Source organism: Tiliqua scincoides, chromosome 2 (assembly GCF_035046505.1).
Source record: "Tiliqua scincoides isolate rTilSci1 chromosome 2, rTilSci1.hap2, whole genome shotgun sequence".
In the NCBI taxonomy this organism is placed as follows: Eukaryota; Metazoa; Chordata; class Lepidosauria; order Squamata; family Scincidae; genus Tiliqua; species Tiliqua scincoides.
Window position 1 is genome coordinate 82,201,209 of NC_089822.1, and position 27,801 is coordinate 82,229,009.

Consider the following 27,801-nt stretch of genomic DNA (forward strand, 5'->3'; position numbering starts at 1 on the left):
AAGTGACTGACAAGGCGATCTTAGTCACACCTATCTGGAAATAAGAGCCATCGACATCAGCGAGACTTATTCTTACATAGGCTTTTATAAGGCACGTAGGAATTTACTTCAAAGCCAAGAGGGCCAATGCATGGCAAGGTACAGCTTATGTGGAAGACTCATCACAGCATACACACTGTCCTGCTGCCTCATTGCACATCATTGGTGTTCCTGGGGGGAGACAAGGGGGGCAAATGCCCCAGAGCGCCACACCTCTGGGGGTAGTGCCATTTTCCTTGCCCTCCTGCTGCCTTCCCCACCCCTGTCCAGGGGCCTTTGGAGAGCCGGGGAGGTCGTGTGTAGTCTCCCTGGCCCTCTGAAAGCTCCTGGATGGCGGGGGGCAGCACTTGGAGGGGGGCAGCGCCCTGTGGTTCTGGCTCTGGGCAGCATAGGGGCTAGAATTGTCAGTGTTGTATATCAATAAAGGAAGGCTAAAATTTAATTCTAAGTGAAAAACCCAGATCTATAATTTGTAACTAAGGTAATAAGCATCCAGTGGCTCTCAAATGTTTTAGCATCAGGACCCACTTTTTAACAATGTTCTCTATCAGGACACACCTAGGTGATCTAGAACTTTTATCTATTATTAAATTTTTATTTATTAATACTTTATCAAGAGTACTTTATTTTACTTTTATTTATTAATTTAAAAGTATTTATTTATTTGCCAAAAAAAGATTACCCTTAAGGCTTGAGGGGCTTAGTTATGTGACCCAGACTTCACCTGCCCCCACTATCTGTCATTGATGGACTTAGAAGAAAAAAAAACACACACACCAGGAAAAAGACGCTCAAACATTTATCTCCCTGTATTTACACAAGCTTGAAAACTGCAGGATAGTTAGTAGCTATATGATTTTTGAATAGCCTAAGGCAGTGGTATTCAAACTGGGGCATCGCGACGCGCCAGCCTGTGGGTCCTGGCCTCTGTCCCCTTAAGGGGCAGGGGCAGGCAGGAGACAGGGGAAGGCGGCAGCATGATCTGCAGGATTGCGCTGCTCAGGGGGGCTGCAGGGGCTTGGGTGCACTTGCCCAAGCCTCCTGCAGCCTCCTGGGGGGTGCAGGGAGCCCTGCGCAACCTTCGGCAGCGCTCCTCAGGTCAGGGAAAGGGAGAGTGGGGCAAACTGCTCTGCCTCTGCAAAAGTGGAAGTGGAGTGCGATTGCCCCACTCTCCCTTTCCCTGACCTGGGGAGCCCTGCAGGTGCTCTTGCGGGGCTCCCCGCACACAGGGACAGCTGCTGCAGGGACTGAAGGGTGCATCCCAGTCCCTGCAGCCCCCTGAGCGACATGATCCTGGGGATCGTGTTGCTGCCTTCCCCCTGCCCCTGCTGCCTCCCCCCGCCCCGCAAAGACTTACTGCGGGTTTCAAACTCCCGGAGAGTTTGGAAACCACAGGCCTAAGGGCTTGAGACAATTCAGGCGCAATCCTAACCCCTTATGTCAGTGTTTTCCAGCACTGGCATAGCGGTGCTAATGGGACGTGTGCTGCATCCTGCAGTTGGGTGTCACTCACGGAGGCCTCCTCAAAGTAAGGGAATGTTTGTTCCCTTCCCTCAGAGCTGCACTGCCCTTATGTCAGTGCTGGAAAGCACTGACGTAAGAGGTTAGGATTGCGCCCTTTGTTATCTGACTTTTCCATCACCCATGTTTTCATTGGAGGTTCTGTGGAACCCACCAGAAATTTGGTCATGACCCACCAAGTGGGTTCCAGCCCAAGTGGGTCCCGATCCATACAGACACTGCCCTAGTCTGTATACCAATGTTATAACCAGTATTTGGAATAGTGAGTATTACATTTTCTTTTTCTTCTTTTTAAAAAGGTGTGTTTCTTATGATGGATGGCAGCTTTGTAATAATGGTCTTGCCATTCAGCAATGCGAGCAGATATGTCATGCTTTATAGCCTAACATAATAATGGATAGACACAGCACAGAGCTAACATTCAAATATGATTTTTTAACATTTAAATATAATAGAAGAGGAAAGAGATGGGCGGGATCAGTTTCCTACTACGGCAGAGAAAAATACACAAGTGCATACATCAAGACACATCCTTGAACACAAGGATGTTCAGTCATTCTCCGACTTAGGTAAGCCTCAACTTACATAATTTCACGTTCACGTAAAGTCTGGCCTGTGCAAGAGGAGCCATCTGCACTGACTGTTCGAAGCTCTGTAAATCTTGCCTCTCTCTTTGCTGTGTAAGCTAGGACCATTACCAGCAGGCCCCCACATTTCCTCTTTCATTTAAAGAGTCTGCCCAAGGGACAAAATTGCTATGGTTCAAGGATCGAAAGTTCAGAACGACCCCACCTTACAGAGCAAAGCAAGTGGTGAGATTTACAGAGTGGTGAATGTGGGGAGGGGTTCTTGCACAACCCCATTCCCACTTACATAAAACACAACTCGTGTGAGAGTGTTGGAAATGCAACTCTTATGTAAGTCGGGGAGTGCGTGTTTGAAATGTAAAGCTGGAATTGGTTCCAACTGAGAAGTTCCATTTGAGGGGGGTGGTTTTATTTTCCGGAACTCACTGCTCAGTGCCCCAGATCAAATCTAATAAAACTGGTCCTTTGTGTTTCTGAAAATAGCAGTATCAATTCCTAAAGATGGCAATCAAAAATGGAAAATCACTTAAATGTGACACTTGAAAAACTGGCCATAAGAAAAAGCCATACAAATCGTGATGACATATTAAAAGTAGCATATTTGTATCTGAATGTATCAGAAAAAGATCTCATCTCAGAATATTCTGAAGTAACTGTATTTCGTGACCCAGCCAGAGGAACGATCAAATAACAGGGGCAATAGAAATGCTAGGGGAGCTTCACAAGTTTATTTTGTTAGGAAGAGACCAAATATTCCATCCTACTGGTATGGTTGTACTCCTATGTGTTTCAGGAGTGCTTATCAAACTTTCAGATAATTTCAAAGTGCAGGTTGTGCTGTTTTTCTGTATTAAATTGACTTGGACGACATGGCAGGGCTTGTTTTCAGCCGTGTTAGTTAGACTTTTATTCAGCCGTGAATGATAGTGGAGGGTTGACCATCTGGAAAAATAAACTACTCAACAGGCATGTAATTTGTCTTTTGTCTGGCTTCTGGCAGTGGATTTTTCTGTGGATTAGCACTGAGCAAATACAGAAAGGGAGCTTTCCTTGAAGCAGCCTCCCGTCTTTGAGTAGCATTTCATAATGTTGCAAATTAACCAAAAGTGTAATGCTGTTAAAAGATTTTGTCAACAGGTCTATGCAATGTGTTATGCCAAGTCTCATGCTTAAAAAATGCAGAAGTTATTCACCTTTTTGAGAAAAAACACATCTTTGTTGGAAAAAGGAGTAACTGTTAGCAGCCCAATGACATCAAAGATATTAATCCATGTGGCTGGGGAGAAACAAGCAAGGGAGCATGCTTTTGGTCATTTTACCTGTCAGTTACCTCCAGTGTGCAGGAAATCATGATTCAGTGAATATGAATCCAATTCAGTGAATATGAGCCTGATCCTATTCAACTTTCCAGTGCCAATGCATCCATCATGCAGCCCCAAGGTAAGCAAACAAATGTTCCCTTATCTTGAGGAGGCCTCAAGGTATTCTGCCCCATCACTGCAGAATACTGCGGATACCTCATTAGCATGGCTGCATCAGAGCTGGACAGGATTTTATTTTCAGGCCACATTTTTTTCATTCTTCATATTTTATTCATTAGTTTATTTCACTATGAAAACCATTTTGTGAATTTTTTGGTTGAAAAGCAATATACTAATAATATATAATACGAATACGAATAATATACTGTATGTATATATGTTTTGGTGCATAATACACCAGATATTACAGTAACAGAAAAAAATATAAAGTGACCATTATCGACATAGCAATACCTGGCAAGAAAAAGAGCATGAAAAAATCAGTAAATATCCAGAATTAAAAATTGAAATGCAAAGATTTTGGCGCAAACCAACAGTGGTTCTCCCAGTTGTGATTGCTACACTGGATGCAGTCCCCAAAATGCTTGAACTACATTTAAAACATCTGAACGTTGACAAAATTACTATTGGTCAAATTCAAAAAGCTACCCTGCTTGGTTCAGCACACAATATTTGTAAATACATTGCGACATCCTAGGCCCCTGGGTGGGGACCGACTAGTAATTAATACCAAGTCCAGCTAAAGTATGGGTAGCTGCGATATGCAAATAATAATAATAATAATAATAATAATAATAATAATAATAATAATAATAATATTAAGAAGAAGAAGAAGAAGAAGAAGAAGAAGAAGACTTGAATAATTTCATCTTGGTTTCTCCTGAAGGTGCAGAAAAAATGCTGGGCGTTGGCTGGATGAAGCTGAACAAACTACTCCTTCTACATCCTCGATTGATAAAGGAAGGGGGGATGGAAGGGCAAGTGTGGAGGAGAGGAGTAGTGGGCTAGAACCAGTGCCCAAGTTCACTACTCCCCCTTACCTTCACACTTCCTCTTTCCACTTTATCGCCCTCTTCCTTTTCCAATCTAAGAGCTGGGAGGAACAGAGGCTGGTGCAACCTTTGGCATGCTGTCTCAGGCACTGGAGGCCTTGGGCTGGTCCTACTTCTGGATCAGAACCATTTTGTGAGCTCAGGCAAAGCTCAGAGAAAAATTTCTTCCTTAGTTTTGCAACATCTTGACATGTAAAGACCTGATTTTTGTTGCTTGTATGCCACTGAGGGGTGCAGTATCTGCCATAAGAATTATGTGAGGCTGCCAAGACACACACTCCAATATTTGTTCTAATGTTTGTATCTCTAGCAGAACATTCAAAAGCTTCAGCTTACCCTGGGGCAAAACCAAGCAAATTCTGCTGCCAAGGAATCATTGTCATTGTATGTTCAGATGTCTTTTGTTTTGGTCCTGTATTGTTCCAATTATGAATACAAAATGTGATACCTTCCCAGCAACTAATAACCTAGGATGAAAAAAGTGTAACTCTAGCATTTTAATTCTGCTGGCATTGATTGTGAGGTTGGAGTAGTGTTACATTCTCTCACTGCTGGCTATAAAGACTATAATGAAATGGTATTTTCAACAGCTTACTTATTAAAACAGAAGCATTTTGCTTGATCTTATTTCTGAATAACTCTTCGGTGTGGTACTTACATCTTTCCTCTTGTTTATTAAAAGAACCTAGTTGAGCTCCTATTCCTTCTCATTCTGTATGCAGTCCTGCTGTTTATGGTTCGACATATGGCTTGACAGTACATGCCTCAAATACTGTAACCCAAAAGTTTAAGATTGATGGCATTCTTCTCTTAGGTAGATATTTGCCTCTCGTTCATTTATCTGAGAATTTGTATTCCATCTTTCCAGTTTTAAAAAGAAAAGCTCAAGGTAACTAAAACCAAATATATTTCAGTCTTCAGGATGAAAACTGATGGTACAAGAAAGGTCAATCAACAATTCAAAGGAAAAAACAAATTGACCAGAAAAACAAAATAAGAAAACACACTGAGAAAGCCCACAGTGACTAAGCAGCTGATTGATTACAGAACTCTGTTGGCTGCCATTTTACAACAGATTCTTCCACTGTCACAAAACCCTGCCACTGATTTTTGTCTTTTAATGTGACAGACTCACCTGGAAGCCTCAGCATTTGGCAGCCTGTTTTAGTCAAACAGTGTTGACTTAGGGTGCAATCCTCACCAACTTTCCAGAACTGACCTAGCCACAATGCAGCCCCAAGGTAAGGTAACAAACATGCCCATACATTGAAGAGACCCCCTTGACTGCCTCCCCACTGCAGGATGCAGTGCATGCCACATTGGCACAGGGCCCAGTCCTAAGCTTGGAGCGCTGGTTCATCGCTGGCGCGCACTGTCGCAAGCAAGCCATAAGGCACATTTGCGAGCCCTAGCACTGGTGCTATGCCAGCGGTAGCCCCGCACTAGTCAGCGCTGGGCTACTGCTGAGTGAGCGCCGGAGCTCCATTTGTGAAGCCATTTGTGGTCTTTCTGCAGAGCTTAGACAACAATTAATTATATACCTGTGGGTTTGGAGATCGAAACAAAGAGATAGATTTAATATAGTTCTAATAGTAAGGTCAAATCTTATTGAACTAAACAGTATAAAAGTAGATCTTATTATAGATGTCTGTAGTAGAGATAAGTGGAAGTTTTTAAATTTTGTGTTAAGTGTTGTGTTAAGTTTTGTAGTTTTGTATTATATTTTGTAGCTTAGTAGTTTTAGTTTGTGTTTGTCTTTTATTATTATTTATTTAGTTTGTGTTGTATTTGTCTTTTTCTGCTCTAAAAAAAAAAAATCTCACACAATTATCATGTGATCACGTGCCACCATGACAGTGCTGTGGATGAAGGACACTGAGGTACTGGTACTTTTGGGAACTCCTGACCTACAAGAAGAGTGGGCCATGTCATGTTGCAGAGGGCAGAAACAGGCATGCACTGCTTAACAACTGATTGCTTAATGACAGACTGCATATTGACAGTGGTCAAAGCACAATAAAGATGCTCTTAATGGGGCAATTGTGTCTCCCATAGCCTGCAGCAGAGTGTCTGTTTACACAACAGAGAAGCTCTTAATGCAAAGAAGAGGCTATCGCCAGTAGCCTGTGCAGCCAGCTAGTTTCTGGCAGGGAGTGTCTGTTTACATAACAAAGGCAATAGATTGGACTGAATGTTCACTTAATGACCTAATTGCATAACAACGGGGATCAGAGAACATATCCCCGTCGTTAAGTGGCGCATACCTGTATATGAAATGAATATATAAATTCAGACGATTGGCCCATCTCAGTCAGGATGGTCTCTCATTAGTATTGACAGATAGCAACTCGAGGATGTTGGAGGGGGGGGGCCTTTCCCAACTCCCCTTAAGATTTCAGGACTTATACATATAAAGCACATTCTATGCTACAGTGCTTATACATACAGAACTTATACATACAAAGCACATTCTCTGCTACAGTGCTGCAGCCCCTTCATAAGGACGTGCTACAGAGTAACAGTGGCTCTTGTCCTCCAATCATGATTACCTCAATGCTGTCTTTTATAATATTTAAGTATGGAATTGGGTTTTAGTTATGTGATTCCCTAAGTCTCTAAGGTTTTCTGAAAGTAAGCTTTAAAGCAGGGGTGTCCAAACATTTTGGCAGAAGAGCCACATCATCTCTCTGACAGTATGTTGGGGGCCACGACAAAAAGAATTAATTTACATTTAAAATTTGAATAAATTTACATAAATCAATTTATTAGAGATGGAACTTATATGAATGAATGATGTTCTTGCAGTAGCTCAAGGCCTATAAAAGGCCTTGCACAAAGCAAGGCAGCCTTTCTTTTGCTGCCACTGCTGCATCACAGATGTGGAACAGCAAGTAGTGGAGGGAGCCCTCTTCCCACAGCTCAGGTGAGAGGTCAAACAGTCATCCTCACGCTGACAGCATTTGCATCAGGCCAGCATGGGCTCCAGCAAGTCTCTGGAGGGTTAGAGGCTCATTGGAGACTTGGGTCTCCCCACGAGCTGGATTGGGAGCCCATGAGGGCCTCAAGTGGCCCCTGGGCCAGGGTTTGGGCACCCCTGCTTTAAAGCAACAGTAACATATTCTACACCATGGTAAACTGTACATCGGAAGTTTATTCGTCTAGTAATAACAAAGTAATGGTGACTTTCTATGGTGGGAAGCCTAGTTTTGATTATTCTAATATTAGCTTGGATGATGATGTCTCTGGAAAATACTATACAGGTTGTGCCTTGTTATCCACTGGGGTTCCGTTCCAGAAACCCTAGCAGATAAAAAAATCAGTGGATACCAAATCAGTGGAAAAATAGCTTTAAAGACCCTTTTCTGGGTTTCTTGCTCCTCTATTGTCGCCCCAGAATACATTTGTATAGACTCTACACCACATTCAACCACTAGATGGGGTGAGTAATGGAATCTAATGGAATGGAATTAAAATTACAAGTGTGTGCCCTTTTGCGATGTACTGGCTTATGCCGGGATTGCATATCTGATTACCACATGTGGTCACTTGCTCGTCAGCGGCGCACACCCCCACCCTCCAAATGCAAAGTGAACATGAAACCGGATGTCACGCAAGAGGCGCGATTTCCCTCAGTCTGAGCCTTGCAGAGGCAGTGCTCAGACATGTGCTTCCTCTTGGAGGCTCAGTCAACCCTCTGGAGGGGAGGGAAGTGGAGCATCCCCTTCCCTGTGGAGGGTCCGCATTGCGTCGAGCACTGCTTGACGATGGGGATCATGACATTAAGCGTTGCACGACTGTATTTAACAGCGCGAAGATAGGATTTTGGTGCTTTTTCCCCCTTGTCATAAGGCATTTAAAGGTAGACTTAGGTATCAGTGGTGAGTCAAATGAGTGGATACCGAGGTGTAGATCATGCTGACCAGCCTGGAATGCAGAGTGAAGAGAAGCCGACATACTGTTCCTTCTGTGAGCTATCTGGAAATGCCCTCAAAGAACTGCATTCATAGAAATTTGGGTTGTGTCTTCAAAAAGAAACCTGGGAGTTGTACATGAGATAATCAAGGGGTAAAGGAGAGTTTTGGCAATCATTCCATCTCTATCCAGCTTATTTCTGTAAAAGCTAGCAAATGCCCCTAAGAAGACTAGGTAATTGGTTGTCATTGAGTTGATATCTCAGAACAGGGGTATCTTTTCACCTGTTCATCAGTAACACCCTTATTAACGCTCCTTCTTTCATTCTTACCTTTTCCCCTCACACACACTTTTGTCTTATTCAGTCAGTGTCAAGACTAGGAAGCAAGGACTTAAAAGCCTGGGGTTTTCTCATCAGCAGGCTGCCTTACCCTGTCATTAGCCTTTGCTTCAAAATTAACCACATTCTCAACAGCTGACCCATACTCCCCATAGGTCATTCATGAGTGTGTGTGTGTTGTTTTTCCCCTGGGGTCTCTGGGCAGGTGTGAGACCTTTATGGCTTATTATCACACTTCAGTCACAGCAGGCTTTCCAAAGAGTGTAGGCAAGAGAGAAAGGGAGGGTATGTTGAGTGGAAGTTTAATTAACATAAAAATGAGATTGAGGCCCTGAACTGGCAAAATATGCTTCTCAAAGCAACAATCACATTGCTTTTGGGTTACTTCAAGGGAAAACTAATGGTTTTCTGTTTATTATGTGGTGTTTTCCACTCTTGACTTTTCCCCCCTCAGAAACAAAAAATGAGATAGGGACTTGGAATGTAATCCTATCCAAGTAACAGACATTTTGTCCCGCCAATATTTTTTCTTAAAAATGTATTTCTATTGAACTTTGTTTAAAACTGAAAACAAACTTGAACAAGATTTATCACCTAACTGACCAAGCACATGATTCATGAACCATATCAGCTACTGAAGCTCATTAGAACCTTGTATGCAGATGCTAATTTGCTAAGTTGGAGCCAAAGTTTTGAACTAAGACAGACTTTCTTCAGGCTCTGTCTTCCTTTGGTATGCGCAATGTTGTTCCCCGTAAACATCTGAAGTATGATGTGACAGTGGCGTAGCTAGCGGGGGCGGGGGGCGGTCCACCCCGGATACCACCCTTGGGGAGGGTGTAACAGCACAAATGCCCCAACATCGCTAACATCACGGAGGCTAGGAGTAACTCCATCATGCCATATACCGTTGGATGAGGAAATTCCAGCGGAATGCAATGCAAAAAACCAGATTGAAATATATCAATTTCATCAAAAGTTATGGCCCAAAAACCTGAAACAAAAAAATGCATTGAACCCTATGGAAAATGAAACTGAACCATATTGCACGTTTACTCGTGAGTAGGTGAACTTGCCATAGTTCTTCAGAAAGGGCAGGCTGAGAGGAATCTAATGCCACCAGAATAGTTCCTATCCAATGAAAGCAGCCCCCAAAAAAACCCAAGAAGGAAGTCCCTCCCTACAAGCAGATGAATGTACTGAGCCTTATGGGAAGCAAAAGTAAGCCACACGGTCGCATTTACTCAAGAGTAAGCAAACGTGCCTTAGTTCCTGGTCAAGTCAGGCAAAGGGGAATGCAAGACTGGCTGCATGGTCCTCATCTAATGAAAGCTGAGCTCAACAAATACTCCAGAAGGCAGCACCCCCCCCCCAAAGAATAAACCAGAGGCTTGAGCTGGTAAGATGGGCACTGGGGAGGGCTGAAAATCTCACTGCTTTATCTGTGGGGGGGGGTGTTATTGCAGGCAGCAACCCCCCCAAAATAATAAAACAGAGGCTTGAGCTGGGCTAGCTCCGGTGGGAGCCCGGCAGTAAGCCCCACAAACGTGCCTTATGGCACGTTTGCAACTGAGGTCTGACCTCAGGATCAGGCTCTCAGTCACCTTGGTTCCTGTGTATCTCTCATACTGTGATCTTTGTTCATTTTGTGGATTGAAGGTAATTTTGACTACAGGTCCAACCTTGTTATACACTGATTTTTTATACATGGATTTGACTCAACACGAATGGCCACTGGAGAAGGAATGTGCTAATCCCTGGAGAAGGGGAAAAATGCATCCCTTTAAAATCACAGTTTAAATAACTGAACCGTCCTTTAACAATAGCCTCCTTAATGAGAGAGAGTGAAGTATGTTTTAACCTTGTGGCTCAGTCTATTGCATATAAACCAGAAACATGCCCTATTGAACCAGAAAGATAGCAGAGTTAAACTGGTTTAGAATTCATTCTGGCTCCCCAGAGAGAGAGAGAGAGAGAGAGAGAGAGAGAGAGAGAGAGAGAGAGAGAGATCTAAGGGACTTCTCAATACCCACACCAACTACAGGATTCTTTATGGTTAGCATTAAAATGCTTTAGAGCCCAATCCTGAGCTCTATTACTGCAAGTGCTGCTGCCATGTTTGGGACACCCAGGAAGTAGGGAGCACCAGTGCTGCACCTCAGTGTTGGGAGGTGAGTGTTTTTGGGGTGCAGGAAGTGACAGGGAGTGGGCGGAACAGTGCAGAGGGAGGGGAGGACAGAGCCCAGGAAGGGGCAGGGGCAGGGAAGTGCAGCCAAATCATAACCCCCTCCCAGGCTGGGTGGCGACATTGAAACATGGATGCAGAGCCAAGGACACCAATTGCCTCTGGCTGATATGTTCCAGGGGAAAGGAATTAAATGTTCTCTTCACCTGGCAGAACCCAGCAGTAGCCTCATTGCCCACAGGATCTGGTGGTTGCCATTTTGGCATCACTGGAACCCTGGGCAATGCCAGGTTCAAGATTGGGTTGTTAAAAACCAATATACAGGTTGAGTCTTGGTATTTGCAAGGGTTCAGTTCCCAGAACTCATGTGGATGGCAAAAATCACATTAAAGCAAATCCATTTAAAAAACAAGGTCTCTTTGCTCAGCAATATAAAAACACAGAAACCTTAGGCAGATAATCCATCAATCAGTCTCTCTCCAGTCTCTTAGAAAGGCTTCACTCTGAGCCAGCAACCCCTCCCTTCACCCAGAGCGCTGCACTGGGCAAGAATGCCAAGTGATTATTGTTCTTTCCTGATTTCACTGTGCTCAGGGGGATGGGAGGGGTCGCTGTTCTACGTTCTAGTGTTCAAGTGTTCTAGTCACTAGTGTTCTAGTGGTCGCTGTTCTAGTGAAGCTGTTCTACGTGCCTGGAGAGAGAATGAATGATGGATTGTCAGCTGGCTGCCCTCTGCCGCATTAATGAGACTATTGTTGAATGACTCTTTTCCTTTAATTTAAAGGGCCCTTCTCATCTCGTTCAGATAAAACTGCAGGTAAAAAAATCCGTGGATAATTAGGTTATACCTGTATGTGCTTTACTAGTGTAGGAATGGCCCCTCTGAATTTTATGGAACTTACTCCCACAAAAGTATACACAGGATTGCAACCTAAAACTCTTATTTATATGAAAGTTGTGGTAAATTAAAATTAGGGCATATTATAGCCTTTTGTAAATCTGTGAAAGCCTTTAGTGACTTTTAAATCTGCACTCCAACAAGAATATCTTCTTCTTGATCCGATTTCTTTCAGTCATCAGACTGAGAATCTAGGTGTAAGTATGACATTGAAAGGAATCTAAACCATGAGTACTACACAGCTGCTGAAATTGTTCTAAGAGAATTGTGCAAGCATCCATGGTGGTCTGCTGAGAAAGGAAGTGGAATCTGTCAAGCTCCCTTTCTGGTCCTTCAAGCTTTCCCATCAGGCATCTGAATGCATGAGTGAAAAGTTACAAAGAAGCTGAGAGTGGCTGGAACACTCAGTCAATGGAAATAAACCAGGTATTTACACAAAGTATGTGTTATGTTGCCTGTTGGTCTGTCATGCTGGGAGAACTTTATGGAAGGAGGGAAATGGAATCTTGCCAGACCTGAAATGCTATGGAACAGAAATAAGGACAATGGGCTTTGTAGCATAATTGACCACAACAAGAGAAGCAATACTTTTTTTATCTCCCTCTAAGAAGTGTCTTTGGTTGTCCAACTAGGGTCGATGTCATACTCTGTCATTGTCATACTATGTGAATCATAAAGGAAGGATACTGAAAGTGTTTTTTAAAAATAAATAAACAATTTTTTTTTTAAAGTTTAAATTATAGATAAGGGATTAAGGGCACAGTCCTAACCAGGTCTACTCAGAAGTAAGTCCTATTTTGTTCAATGGGGCTTACTCTCAGGAAAGTGTGGTTAGGATTGCAGCCTGAATTATTGCGGTTTTTCCAGGAAGCAGCGGTTATTAACTCAGGTACTTTGTACTAAAACAGAAGCTACAGCCATCACTGTTGACAGATGTGTGCAGCCTTCTTGGCTATGGTGTCAAGCTGGAACTTGGAGGCAGGAGAGGACAATTGTCTCACCATCGTTTGCCTGCTTACAGCTATGGCTGAATGCTGTTCTGCACAGCACATGGAATGGTTCTGTCCTACCCACTCCCTCCCTGTTGTTGATGAGACACGCCAAGGATAAGCTTGGCCTTGCTTTTATCATCCCCTTGTATGACATGGACCTGTGTTGCCTGTTCTCTATATAAGAGGCTTGTGCTGTTAGCTGACAGGGCTGGGTTATGTGAGTGTCCATATGTGATTTCATTTATTTATTGCCCAGGTTCCTCCTTTTCCAGTCCTGGCAAAAGGCTTCTCACCCACATAATTCTTTGAACTTTTCTCTCAGGAATGTCTGTGTGTCAGTGGTGTAGGTGGAAGGAGTGCTTACTCAGGGCACACCTTCCAGGGCTGCCCCAATGCCCCCTCTAAACGCAACCAGAGCTGCACTCTGGTTGTGTCTGGAGAGTGTTCTGAGGCCTGGGGAGGCTGCATGCGGCTTTCCTGGGCTTCAGAAGGCCTTCTAAAGGCATCACTTCCAGTTTCCCCCCAAAAACTAGAAGTGACGTTTTAAGGCCTCCTGAAGGCCTCAGAACACCCTTCAGTCACATTCGGAGGGGGTGCAGGAGTGAGCAAGGGGGGTAGGGTTGTGGCGGGCGGTGGTCTTGTGACCGCTGTGACGCAGCTGCTCACAGTTGCAACTCAGTTACGCAGTTACGCAACTGCTTTGTGTTCCTTATGCAAGTCTCCTCCTAAGGAGTATTTTAGTGATTCTGTGGTATTGCTCTTCTTCCTTCCACTTGTATTGTGCTGGCAAAAGAATGATTATTACAATGTTCATAAATATAATAAGATTTGAAAACCTGTGCAGAAGAATTCCTGAAGACTTGTAGTTGCTGAGGTCTTGTTGTCTGTACCACTAAAGCGGATGTGTTCAGGGGTGTGAGTGTGCTCTCTTTCTCTCTCTTTCTGTGTACGAGTGTGTGGTGGGAGGCAGTGACAGCATACAGATGTTTGTTCATCGTCGTGTATGGCTCAGTCCATACTTCATTGCTGGGGAGTGTCACTGGCATGCAACTCTGATTGTTGCATGCTAGTGCTAGTGCTATAGTTGCTGGAGGAGTGGATGGTGGTGTTGCTATGTTTTCTGAAGTTCGTACTATTATTTTATTCTCAATTTTTGTTCTTGATTATGTTACACTGAAGTTAACCCGTGATAAGTGGCCCCTAGGAACCACAGGATTGCCCTCACAGAATAAAAGTACAGGCATGCCCCCATATCCGCAGGGATTCCGTTCTGGAATCCCCCACTGATAGCTGAATCTGTGGATACAAGGGAACGCCCCCCATCTCCAGAGGCAAGGGGAACTGAGCTCCCCTTGCCTCTGGAGGGTCTTCTAAGCCCAGTAGAAGTCACACGTGTCCACCCATGGCCTTTGCCAAGGAACCCCGGAGGCCTTCCCCAGCCTTCCTAATGCCTTTTGAACGTCACTTCTGTTTTTGGCCAAAAAGTAGTGTGTTTCTGCCTCTAATCATCATTCTGAGCACAGCCTCTGAGGGGTTCAGAACACCCTCCAGAGGTGAGGGGAGCGGAGCTTTTCTCGCCTTCGGAGGGAGTGCAGATGGGGGGGCAGGAGCCCAGGGGCCCCCACAGACCTGATCTGCAGATAAGTAAGACGCCGGATATGGGATTCACATATATGGGGGCCCCCCAGCACTGTACAATGGGCAGCCCAATCTTAACCTGCACTGGCGCAGCCAGGACACATTTCCTGCACTGTATTCAGTGCAGGTTAGGAGGCAGCGGGAGGTCTCCTTGGGGTAAAGGGATATATTTCCCCTTACTCTTTGTTGAGCCTTAGCCGGCCTCAGGGAGTTCTTGGATCTTCACCAGCTAAATAGCTGGCACAAATCCAGGAAGCCTGGTGTGATGCTGGGAGGCTTAAGATATGGCAGAGGAAGTCTCTGCCAATCCTGCCCCTCCTGGGCCTAATCCACCCCACCTCTGTCCAGAAACACCACCTCCCTACCACCCTCCCATGTCCCTGCACTGCTTGGCATCTTTCCTCCTTATGCCAATGGCAAGGGCTCCGGATGCTGTGCCAGGGGGCTGGCACAGGTCTTCCTGCTAGCACTGATTCCACTCAAGTCAGTGTAAAAGTGCTTTATATGGCAGAGGAGGTCTCTGCCGATCCTGCTTTATAGCACTTTTAGGACAGTTAGTGCCAGCACAGGGATGGCTCCACCTGAGCAATGACTGCTTCGCTGGCACAGCACCTGATTTGGATTGTGCTGAGAAAGTGCAAAGTGAAATTTGAATCAAAGTTTCTTTATGTTAGGGAATGGTAGTGCAATTCTGTCTGGTGCATCAGAGTAATTTTCAGCTACAGAAAACTGAGCACTTTGTCCTCAGTGCACCATTTAGTAGCATTGAAATAAAGACGACTTGAGTGCATACTGTATGCTGTTTGGGGGCTATTGTACAATTATGAACAGGATTACGTCATTCAGTTATAGGCCACCAGTCAATGCCTGAACTCAGAAAGCCCTTCAAGTGTACTCAGAGTTGCAACATACAACAGAGCTTTTATGTTTGTATTTGAATAGGAGCTCCTCCTGTCACATTTACAAACTAGCACGTTTGAAAACTCTTGAATTTTCAAGGCCATTTGTCAAGCAGTATGCTGGTTTCCTGTCCAGAACCAGAAATTTCACTGCACAGAATTCTCATTGCATTACTCTTTGGCTTGAAGTTTATTTGATCCCAGAAAGAAAAATCTTCTACAAAATGAATCCTCTTTAGGATGATTGGGGGGGGGGGGGTAGGTAGAATGCCCTGGAAAGTTATTGCACAAGTTCCACGGAACTGAAGCCCCACAGAGCTGGGCAACAGTGTGATAAAGCTCTTTTAAAGCTCACATCTAGTTCACTGGGCTTGCACAGAAGAATTGCCTGCTAACCAAACTCCCTAATGATGATGATGATTTTAAAGCCAAGCACTTTAAAGCCAACGCCCAATACATTAAGGAGAGATGCAGCAACTTACAAAATATTATTCATGACTTACATGTGCTACATTTATGTTGATAGGGGTTTATTTTACTTTAGTAATTTCAATAAATTTTTTTAGAACTAAATATAATAACTATGAAATGTGTTAAAATAATTCATTTCCTGGGACATGCTCACGTGAATAGTTAGGCTTTATTGAGTTTTTAAACAAAATTTTGCTTCTTTGCTTTTTAAATCCAATCCTTGACTTTGAAGTCATTGATCAAGAAATGCCACCTTTTATCATATATAATAACTCTGCCAGAAGCCTGGCAATACCTCATCAAAACAATCTTGTGCTCACAAAAGATTGAGTCTGAAAGAGGACACAAAACCCAAAGCTGGGTGCTGAAAGCAACCAATAAGCAAACGTCTTCACCCTTAATCAAAGCTCTCCTTATGAATAGCTAACTTTTTTCCCCAGTTGCCAGGTTCTTTAATTAGAACATAGTTAATGACATTGTAAGTACCTCTGGTAACAGGAGCACTGACAATTGCTGAAGATGATGTACCATTTTCAATAACAGATGTGAAACAGCCTAGTTTTGCATGCAGAAGGAAGCCCAGTTATGAAAATCCCCCCCCCCATAACTTCAATTCCAGAAGCCTAGGAACAGAAGTCTACTCACTTCAGTTTTGCAATCTACTTTTCTTTACTAGAATCCCCATGATTGCATTTTAAATTTACATAGCAAAAGTGAACACTCAGGATCTCTTAAGAGTGAAGGTATAACCAAACATATGTGTTAAGTCACCCTAAGGAGGTACATTTGTCAAATAACATAAGAAATGGCTGGCTGGAACGGACCAAGGGCCACCTAGTCCTGTCCTGCTTTCTTTGCAAGAATTCTGTCCACCCCAACTTACAAGACAGATATAGTATGCCACCCTGATGAAATGGCACCATATCGACAACAGCGAACACCTACTTTAAATGGGCAATTAATTGGACAGATAGGAAGCAAGACAAATACTAAACTTTGAAACCAGGTTTTATGTTCATTTCAACCCCAACATTTTTGGTAAGACAAATGTACAAGCTGCATAGAGTGTTTAATACTCAGTGATATTTTGATGCTTCACCCTTGCCCCAATAGTCCAGCAGGAACCTGGTTAGTTATTTCACAAAACCAGTGTCATTCAAATATGATGTTTTTGTGCGTTAAATTCCATCTGACTTTAATAATCACTGCAAGTTTCCTTTCTTTTCCTTTGCAACACCTTGAATAGTTTGTAATGGAAATAAGCAAGATCCAGCAAGGAGATAGGGTGTGGTGTCTACAGTGGCTTCAGCCACTTGAGACAAAAAGTTCCTCAGAGTTAAAAGCAGCACCTGCAGGAAGGAAAAGTGTGTGGGTAGTAGAAGGAGGAAAGTGAGCAAAACTAAAGTGATGGATTAATAGATTAAGGAACTACTGGACTGGCTGATGGACTACTGGACCTGCTGACTGACACATGGACAGATGGGTGAATGGAATTCTGAGAACTGCTGGAACAGAGACTCTGGAAACACTGGAGATTGGTGTGTGGCTGCAATGCCCAAGATCTGTTGAGGACAAAGGTATTGCTGTGGTGGCTGGAGAAGCTGCTGGCAGGAGATGGGAGGAAGGATGACCTCTGCAGGTTGAGCTGCTCTGGTGGTGGGGTGCAGTAGTGCAGAACTAGGGCCTTTGCTGGGGAATGAAGGGGAGCTAATTAGCTTAAAGTGGGCATAAGTTCTCTTGGTGAAGCTTGGACTGGGAATCTGGCAAAACACAGTTACAGAGAATAAAATTGTTTCACATGTAATGCTTAGCTGCTGATTTAAAATAAAGCTGATTTTAACACATATGTAGAATCTGCATTGGCTGGAGTGTACAACTGGTTGTCTTTCAAATTCTTTACAAACAAACAGAATTCATAAGTGACCCAAGAAGAAGAGAAGTTCAAATGAACTTTTTACAACTCAGGGTGCAATCCAGCAGTGAGAGGCAAGGCTGCATCCTAGCCCTGTTCCTGGGCAGCGCAGAGCAGCTCCAGACTGCTCCATTCTGCTTGGATCTGTGGCACCTCTTTAGATGGTGCAGATCCAAGCAGACGCATAGGGACCACTGTGGCTCTCCCTGAGTTAAAGGGAGTTTTTTCCTCCTTGCCTCAGGCTGAGCTTCAGCCAGCCTGAAACTTGCTGCTGGATACAGCGCAGGACTGCTCCCCTGCCTGTTCCAGCACAAGATAGAATTGCACCACCCATCTGTGTATGTTTATTCAGAATTAAGCTTCATTTGATTAATGGGCCTTATGCTCTTCAAAGTGGGTTCTGGATTGCTGCCTTCAGTTAACAGAAGTCTCCCTGACTGAAGGGGAAGGCTGACACAGCACCTAAAAAGTGTAGAGTCCATGGGGAGCTCCCTGGCCATTTTACCTCTGTTCCCTGGAAACAAATCATCACTCCTACTCTGATGGAGGCTGGCTGCTTGGTCACCCCCAGTGCCCTGATTGTTGTATAAAGCTGGTCTTTAAACCTTTTCTAGACTGATCTTCTCCAGGATACCAGTATTAGAATCTCACCATCTCTTCAAACCGTCATTTACTTGTAACAAAATGCTTTAAAGAAGCAGATCAGATCCTACTCCAATGCACATGCTGCTGCCCTGCAGCACCTGCATTTGGGGTGGTGGGCTGCCAACATAGTCTAGGTTAAGATGAGGTTTGAGGTGGGCAGATGCAAGGTTATGGAGCATCCTTGGAGTAGCCCACAGGGTCCCACCTACCAGTCTCCCAGCACTCCTTCACAAGATAGGAACAAGGAAACCTGAAGGAACAGTAATGTTTTTTAATGCTAATTCTAAGCTGTATGGAGGAGTTTTTTTGTTTTTTTTTACAGTAGGAAAAAAATAGGGATCAATTTAAAGGGTCCCTGCGATTTTTGCAAATAATGCTGAATTAGGTGGATGCTGAATTAGCATAAAATCGTTTCACATGTAATGCTTAGCTGCTGATTTAAAATGCTGAATTAGCATCCACCTGATAATAATGCTGAATTAGCTTCGTTTTAAGAATTTCTCAGATAATCTTAGACACCTTCACAGTGAAAGGAGACCAAACACACCCTTGAGGCTGCAATCCTATCCACACTCACCTAGGAGTATGCCCCACTGGCTCTAACAGTACTTACTTCTGAGTAGACATGCATGAGGTTGGGCTATAAGATTGGAGTCCTATGCACACTTTCCTGGGAGTAAGTGTACTCAACACAGTGGAACTTACTTCTGAGTAGACTTTCCTGGGAGCACGTCTGGCTCCCTTGGGCTGGGCTGTTAGTGCTCACTGCTTGGGACAGGGGGAGCGCGTGGGGGTCTTGCTCCTCGCAGGGGGCGTGGTACTGTGGAAGCCGCGCCCCTGCGGCGAGGCAGCACCTGGGAAGCTTGGAGAGGATCCCCGGACAGTTGCGCCCGCGCGCCCTGGAGTCATGGACGCGGGCGGCTCGCCCTCCTTCCTCCGCTCGCCCAGCCTCTTCATGCGCGCCGCGGCGGCCAGCTGCTTCTCGCAGGCGGCGGCTCTGGAGCGCGGCGGCTGCTGCCCGCGGAGCCCGAAGTGCGCGCGCTGCCGCAACCACGGCGTGGTGTCGGCGCTGAAGGGCCACAAGCGCTACTGCCGCTGGAAGGACTGCCTGTGCGCCAAGTGCGCGCTCATCGCCGAGCGGCAGCGCGTCATGGCCGCCCAGGTGGCGCTGCGCAGGCAGCAGGCTCAGGAGGAGAGCGAGGGCCGCGGCCGGCAGCAGCCCTCCGCCGCTCGGGGGGGCGCGGAGCCGGCGGCGGCCTCGGGGGCCTCGTGCGAGACCCACGGCGCGGAGTTCCAGCTCGGGAGGAGAGGTGGGAAGCTTGGAGGCGTGGGGGGAAAGGGGGGGCTGGACTACCCTGTGGTAGCAGCCGCAGAGGCTGGAGGAGGAGGAGGCGGTACAGAACTCGTGCCTGTCTACTCAGGAGTAAGCCCCATTATAGTCAGTGGGGCTTACTCCCAGGAAAGTGTGGATAGGGTTGTAGCCTTAGAGTGCAATCCTATGCCTGTCTATTATAATCAATGAGGCTTACTCCCAAGAAAGTGTGGATAGGATTGTAGCTAAAGTCCCCTAAAGTTGCTACTCCTTTTGAGTCCCTGTTCTGTCTTGAGTGGCATCCAGCATCTTTTTGCAACGAGGGCAGAGCAAACTAAGGGCCCAATCCTATCCACGCTTTCCGGGGAGTAAGTCCCATGGACCATAATTGGAGCTACTTCTGAGTAGACATGCATAGGATTGGGCTCTAAGGACCCAATGCTATCCAACTTTCCAGCACTGATGCAACTATAATGCAGCCCAGAGATAAGGGAACAAACACTCCCTTACCTTGAGGGGGGCCTCTGTGATTGTCCTCCCACCACAGAACGCCACCCATTGGCATGGCAGCGACAGTGCTGGAAAGTTGGATAGGATTGGGCCCCATAAGCAGTGCCCTGAGAATGCCTAGAACACTGTACTCCCAGGGCATATGTAGAATGCTCAGGGCAATGTCCAGACATCCCAAGTATAACTCATGTGCCTTCCTCCTGTGTCAAAAGCAATATGCAGTGGGGGTACAGTTCATGTGCATGATTGTATGGGAAATGGTTCTGAAGAGCCAGAAATCTCAGTCAGAACATTTTTGTTCATGTTCCAAATATGAGAAGGCAAAATAAGACAGTTCTGTACTTCCTGCATAGTTGTGCTTGACAATATTGTTGAAAATTTAAGAAGGAATTGGGAATAGTTGTGTTGAGCTGAGAGATTTGTTCTGTTGCAGATTATACCCCCCCCCCCCCACACACACACACGCACACAAATAAGAGTGGAGAGCTGTGATGAATCCTGGAATTGAAAGCAGAATCCAGCAAAGTGTGTGTGTGTGTGTGTGTGTGTGTGTGTGTTGTGGGATCAGTTCATCAAAGTGGAGGCTGTATTAGAATAATGCTGGAACCATCTTGGGTGCCTCTTGCGACATTTAATTAAATATTAGTATGCCTGGCTTTTTTAGCCCTTTTGTCTCAAATGCAGCTACACAAGCAGGAGCAAGTGTCTGTGGCACTCCCAAATATGTATGGAGTATCCTGATAGTTGGGATAGTACATTGAAGCTGTTGAGTTCTTAGAAAGGGCTAGGGTAGTTTTACTGTTACCTAAAGAAAGTGAGTAGCTAGCTTGTGAGTAGCTAACAAGGTGTTCCTTGTTACTGAAATGACGTCAAATAATGATAAAGAACCGCATGACATGAACTGCAGCTGCTGGAACCTGTCAGTGTTAAAAATGTTGAAGTTAAACCTACCTCATTCAAACCAAGCATACAGCATATTATTTCTGTTTATTCTACTGGTTAAGGGAATGGGACATGTGGACTGCTCTGCATATAGGCAGCTATGGTGACTAAAACTACCTGGTGACAAACCACCAGGACATTGACTTGCAGAAGCCCCTTAATAATGAACAGAAACATGACTTTCTCTTACCGGTATTACTTATTGTTATGGGCTTTATGGAAGTCAGCTTCCTGATACCTTGTGCTGAATGGAAGTTACAGAGGCAGAAATGGAGGTGGGCTGGTGATATTTTTTTCTTATGGGGAATGAAGGCTTCCTATCCGTCTGATACTTGACTTGATTATTACTTTTTGGGTTGTATAGATTTGTCACTCATATTGTGGTGAGTTCAGTGGGACATACTCCCTACTAATTGTCCATAGGATAGTTGCATAAGGGTTCAATCTTGAACCCTTCCAGCGCCAGTGCTGGGTGCTGTAAACGTGCCATAAAGCATATTTATGGCACTGGGAGAGTGGGGACAGCTGGGCCCCGTGCCAGTCAGGCGCCAGGCCCAGTACCGGCAGGAGGATGATACACCACCGCCAGGGGGTATGTGAAATCAGCAGGCAGCAGTGTAGCCTCTGGGAGGCGGGGTGGAACAAGGATGTGGTGGGGGGAGGAAGCGGGGCAGGAGGGAGATGGTACTGGCGGACCTCTACTCCACCGTATTCTGAACTCTGCGTCGAACTGTAAAGCCCAACACAGAGTCTTTCAAGTCTATGTTGGCAAAATAGTTGGCGCAGACTTGAGAAGCCCCATTGCGGGGCTTGGGGCTTTCCCCTGGGGAAGGGGATGAAAGTCACCTTCCTCCACCCAAGGAGACTCCCAGCACCCGCTGGATACAGCAATAGCCACTTTGGCGCCAGGAAGCATAGGATTGGTCTGCCCAGCAGCAGACCAATATTACACATATTAACTTAGGAGTAAGTCCCACTGGATACAGCAAGACTTTTGAGTCAATATGCCTGGGATTCTGCCGCAAGAGTTGCTTCCTGTATTATGAATTTCCTATGTAGGTAGAGCTTCCATATAGGGTATTGCTTATTTCCACTTCTGTATGTCATATGTGGTGAGCACACACGTCCATTCACTATTTGTATGTGAGAAAAGCTCTGACTGGGATGTATCTTTAGCAAAAAAGATAACATATACTAATGTATGATGTTGCATGTTTTGGACTGACAGTATAGTGTTTCTGATATGGTAATTTTAACCATATAGTTTGAATATTCATTGCATGAAACGGACACCACTGAGTATGTTCTTAGAATACCCAAGAATGAAAGGACTGAACATATCCAACATATGAGTTGGGGGATGGGGAGGAAGAGATATTAGTATATATTGACTCTCTTGCTAATTCTGCTATATTGTACACATCTTGAATGAAGGGGGGTGTGTGTGTGTGTGTGTGTGTGTGTGTGTGTGTGTGTGTGTGTGTGTGTGTGTTGAGGTAAATACTGGATGTGATTTATATACTAATGAGTGTTTGATATCATATCTAATTTTCTTTTTTAGAGGAGAAGATTCGGAAATATGACTTCCGTTTCAGTGAATCCAGCAGTTCGATAGCTTATTTACATACGTCTTCCCTGAATTCCTCTCCTGAGGCCACTGAGGGTAGTGGAAGGCACAGAGGGAAGCCATCTGGTATACACGTTTCAGGGAAAGAGAAACCCATTCACTCTTCTGGTCCCGACGAGCCAGTAGAAGGCACTGACAGTTCAGCATCTCTGTCTTCTTCAGACATGGAATCAGGGAATGAAAGTGAGTGTCCAAGAGACTCTGTTGTCTCTAATATTAATGTTCCTCCCCCTCCAACTGCTGCTGCTTCAAGACGCAGAGACCCACTTGATATTCTTACCAAGGTCTTCCCCAACCACAAGCAGAGTAGGTTAGAGAGGATTTTGCAGTTCTGCAGAGGAGATGTAGTCCAAGCCATTGAGCAGATATTGAATGTGAATGAAGACAGACAAGAACTCCAAGAACTTGCCATCCCTGCCTTGCCAGAATGCAGTGCCTTCCGCCGTTCTTCTGATTTCAGCCTAATAGGAGTAGATGTCAGAGCACATGGCAATAAATCAGCATTTTCCCCTCTTCAGACCAGTCCAGCTCCCTTTGGAAGTGAGGTAAATATTTATGGTCTAAGCCCCAGACTGGGGATGAGGCCTCTGAGAGTGGCTTACACACCTCCAGGAAGAACCTTACCTGGATTTATGTCACCCTACTTTAGATCTGGGCTGATTCCTGCTTTGCCTTTTCACCCAGCTACAGACTATGCCTTTTCAGGAGTGATCAAAGAGTCATCCTTTTTCTCCAATAAAGAGCTGGTTGCCAATAGCAAGATTTATGCCAGGCTTAGTGAAGAGAACAAATAGCATCTTGACCGCATCTTCATTTTTGTAGTACTTGTTCAAGTGACTCCATTTTCAGATTCCAAGTCTCGGAAGTACCATCCTAATTAAGAACAGTTTCTCACTTTTGTTTTTTCCCCAAAAATCTGTTTAAATGAGAGTCTGCATTTTGATGTAGAACAATTTGATAACTAAGAAAAGTAATATAAAGTTTAAAAAAAAAAACTAATTTCACACTATCAGAAGTGAAGAGCTCATTAAAATTGATACTGATTTTGAAGATAAGTTACATGTTTAATTTTATATTTTTGAAAAACAATGGCAGTTAAAATGTTGTGGGTAGAAATCCAAGTTGAAAATGTTCATTACGTGGCCGAAATGCAAAAAATCATAACTTTCAAACTTTTTTCAAGGTATTTTGATATATATGTTTGTTTTTACATATCTGTTGATGAGGAACCGGTTAATAAACTTATTAAAAAGTTCAGATTTTAAAACTATGGGCTTATGTTAAGAGCAACACAAGCAGACTTCTGTTCTCACATGAAGACATTATTGCACTCTTCTTCCTAATGCAGTCCCCTGAAAATCTGTCCTTAGAAATTAGGTGACCCCACCCCAGTCAGAGTAAGATGGGAGCAGGGGATAGCAACAGAGCTGAATTTGAAATCTGAGGTGCTCTTTCTGGAAAGCTAGCCTTTCTGGTTGTGCTAGGTCTGTTTAGATACAACCCACAGTATCTGGAACAAATGCATGCTGTGAATGTTTGCTGTTCTCACAAAATAGGTAAGTGTGGTGCATAAGCAACTTTTGAAAGTTAGGCTGACTATTGTGGGTCCCACAGACCAATCCTGAGCTGCCTGGCATGTGGTGCTGCAGTGGTGCTAAAAATGATTGCCGCCGCATCCAGCACACTCCAGGTGGCTCCTTGGTAGAAGGGGACATTCATCGCCTTTCCCTGGATAAAGCGAGTAGCCCCTCAATGGGGCTACTCAATTTTACAGCCACCCAAAGGTTGCTGTAGAATCAGGAGCCTCCATGTCGGGCAGCCAGCCTGACACGGAGGCTCTGGATCTGCTGGAGCAAATCTCCAGCCTCCCCCTGAATGCCTCCTCCATGCCTCCCCCCTCCCTGGAACACCTTCTCCCCGTCTTCCTCCCATGCCTCCACCTACCTCTCCAATGGTCTGTGCAACTGCAAAGCTCCGGTGCTCACCTGGCGCTAGCCCAGTGGCCACTACTGGGCTAGCACTGATGGGGCACCAGTGCTAGGCCCCATAAACATGCCTTATGGCACATTTGCGCCGGTGGTAAGCTGGTGTGCTGAGCTCAGGATTGGGCTCCCAGTCATGGATTATCAAAAGCATGTGTTGAAAGGTATCTATTTGTAGTACAAAGAATGGTCTGAAGGCACATAAGAGAGCTTTTCTTTTGAAGCTAAACATGTCTGGCCCTGTAAATTGCCTGGATTGGAACTACATGTGTAGTCCACTTACACTTCCTTAAAGGAAAATGGAAATAACAGCCCAATCCTGAGCTTCCCGGTGCCCGCTGGAGCAGTGCCATCAAAGTGGCTACTGCTGTATCCAGCAGGCACTGGGAAGCAGCTGGAGGTCTCCTTGGGGGAAGAGGACTTTCGACTCCTCCCCTGGGTAGATCTCGAAGCCCTGCAGTGGGACTTACTGGCGCAGAATTGAAAGACTCCATGTTGGGCCTTTTGGCCTGTCACAGAGTTCAGGCTACGGTGGAGCAGAGCTCCACCACTCCCCTCTAGTCCTGGTTCCCACCTCCCCTCGTCCTTATTCCACCCTCTCTCCACTCCCCAGAGGCTGCACCTCCACCCAGTGCTTGCACTTATCCCCCTGCCTTCCATGCTCTCATGTCCTCTTCCTGCCAGCACTGGACCTGGTGCCTGACAGGCAGGGGCCCAGCACCAGCATTCCCTGCTCTCCGAGTGCTGTATGGCACCCAGTGCTGGCATTAGAACTCGGCGCTGGTGCTGGGCCAGTTTAGGATTGGGCCCTTAAGTGTAATAATCAAACTAGAAGTTGCATTAGCCTTAAAGGCTTGGTATAAAGATTGAGAAGACATATGAAGTGCTATGAGAACCTCTGTAGAAATGCTATGGTTCAAAATTTGGAATTTGATTAGCATTTGTTGTCGATGATTGCTAGGTGACTGGTCAGTCCCACATATGAGTTTATCCATTGGATATCAACAAGAATTTGTCAGCATTCTTTTGTGCTTGCCAACAGTTTCAGCTTTATGGACAATGAGTGGCACTGGTAATTATCTTTTGTAAAAACTATGAGACTTTGCTGAGAAGTAAATAAAATGTATGCATATCAGAAACACAGCAAGAAGCCATAGTACTTGTATAATGACAGAAGAAGGCTCTTCGGTCATTTCCCATGGAGGGGCATTGATGTGCTTACTCATTCAGGGTTAGTATACTACTTGCTGCTAACTTTCTGAGCCAGTGGTAAATCATTCAGATCTATAGTCACTCTTGGCTCCAATATGTTGTGTGTGTCTCAAAAGTTTGCAAAAGGCAGTCAATAACTTACTTCTGTTCTGCTTGATGATAAACATAATGCTAAATACCCAGGTGGTAATCTTGAGTTTTTGGGGGTTTGTATAGAATATTACACTCCATATGTATGAAAGCATTTTTGGCTGGATGATGTTGATTGTAAAAGCAAATGTTCATTTTCCAATAAAAGAATATGCTAACAATGTGATATTTGAATCAGGCTATTGCCTGTGGCAGAGGAGCTCCCACATGGCTATCTTGAAAGAAGTAGGGCCTCAGCCTGGAATGCAAAACTTGCCTATCTTGTGTGTGGCACGCATCCTGAGGACGTTTCTCACTTCTAATGCACCTTATCTACATGGAGAATGTGGTTTTAGATCCATAAATGTTTTTTTTGAATGCTGGTCCAATTTAAAAGTGTAGGTAACAATTTGTGGGTTTATTCTTTTTGCTGCATTTAATAAACTTTTGTGCATGAATAGTTATTCGTTTAGATTGCAATCTTAGGCACACTTTCCTGAGAGTAATCCCCACTGAATAGTATGGGACTTACTTCTGAGTAGACAATCAAAGGATTGTGCTTTTAGTAAGGTTAGCATCATTTGTGCTTTAATTTTTTACATTTTTGTTCCACCTTAAGGATTCTTAAGGAGCTCAGGGTGGGAGCTCACTGTCAGGTAGGTGAAACTGAGAGATAGTGACTTGTCTGAAGTCACCCAGGAAGCTTCATGGCTGAGCAGGGATTTGAACCTGGATCTTACGGGTCTAAGTCAAACTCCCAAACAACTATAAGCTGGTCTCTTTGGGGTGTGTTATATATTAGCGCAGACTAAACTACAGTGGTAGGCTCTGCTTCTATCTATGCACATTCAATAAATGTCAGAACAGGGTGTTTTGAAATTCCTCCTTCATTGTTCCTGTGGAAAGAGCCATGTGCATGTGGGTACTCATAGACTCAGTCGTGACCTTCAGTGACCTTGCATATTTTGGAGAGGGGACAATGCTTGTGATGCAAGTCTACCCCTTATGCTCATTTAAAGAGTGTCCACCTGAAAAGATAAAATATAAAAGTGGAACACCTGGTCTTTCTTTTACTGAAGAAGGAAGTACAGGAAATTATCACCATCTTGTGGCCGCCCTTGCTCATTACACTTAAATTTCAAAAATGAGAATTTTTTATAGATGTTGTAAATGAAACCATTAAGAGAGGGGATAAAATGTTATCCCCACTGACAGAGTTTGCAATAATTTAGGTCACTCTAATAACTTTGGCCACTCTGAGGCCACTAACATAGTTTGTAATAATTATTTCAGGATTTTATTCCTACAAGAGCAGCATGCATTCATGCATGCGTTTTTAGTCTAGTTAAATGTTACCTGTAAAAAGTTGGGCAGTGGGCAGGCCAATCCTATGCTTCCTGGCACCTGCTGGAGCAGTGGTGCCAAAGTGGCTACCACTGTATCCAGCAGGTGCAAGGAAGCCACTGGGAGTTTTTTGGGGGGAAGAGAACTTTTGTCCCCTTCCCCTGAGGAAAGCCCTGGCAATGGGTCTCCTTGCATCTGCACTGGCTATTTTGCCAGCCCAAATTTGAGAGCCTCAGTGTCGGGCCTTCTGGCCTGACATGGTGTTCAGGATCCAGTGGCACAGGGCTCTGCTGGTTTGACCCCCCCCCCTTGCCCCAGTTTCTCTCCTCC

At 44.8% G+C, this 27,801-nt stretch overlaps 1 protein-coding gene across 1 annotated transcript in view; it reads left to right on the forward strand.

Moving 5' to 3' along the window:
* DMRTA1 (DMRT like family A1) overlaps nucleotides 1-23,598 on the forward strand; it is a 32,556-nt gene extending 8,958 nt beyond the window's left edge. The window contains exons 4-5 of the mRNA XM_066612598.1: nucleotides 19,192-19,651; nucleotides 22,739-23,598. Of these exons, the coding sequence (XP_066468695.1) occupies nucleotides 19,192-19,651; nucleotides 22,739-23,598 (1,320 nt within the window). The remainder of the gene's footprint in view (nucleotides 1-19,191; nucleotides 19,652-22,738) is intronic.
* Nucleotides 23,599-27,801: the final 4,203 nt, after the last annotated feature.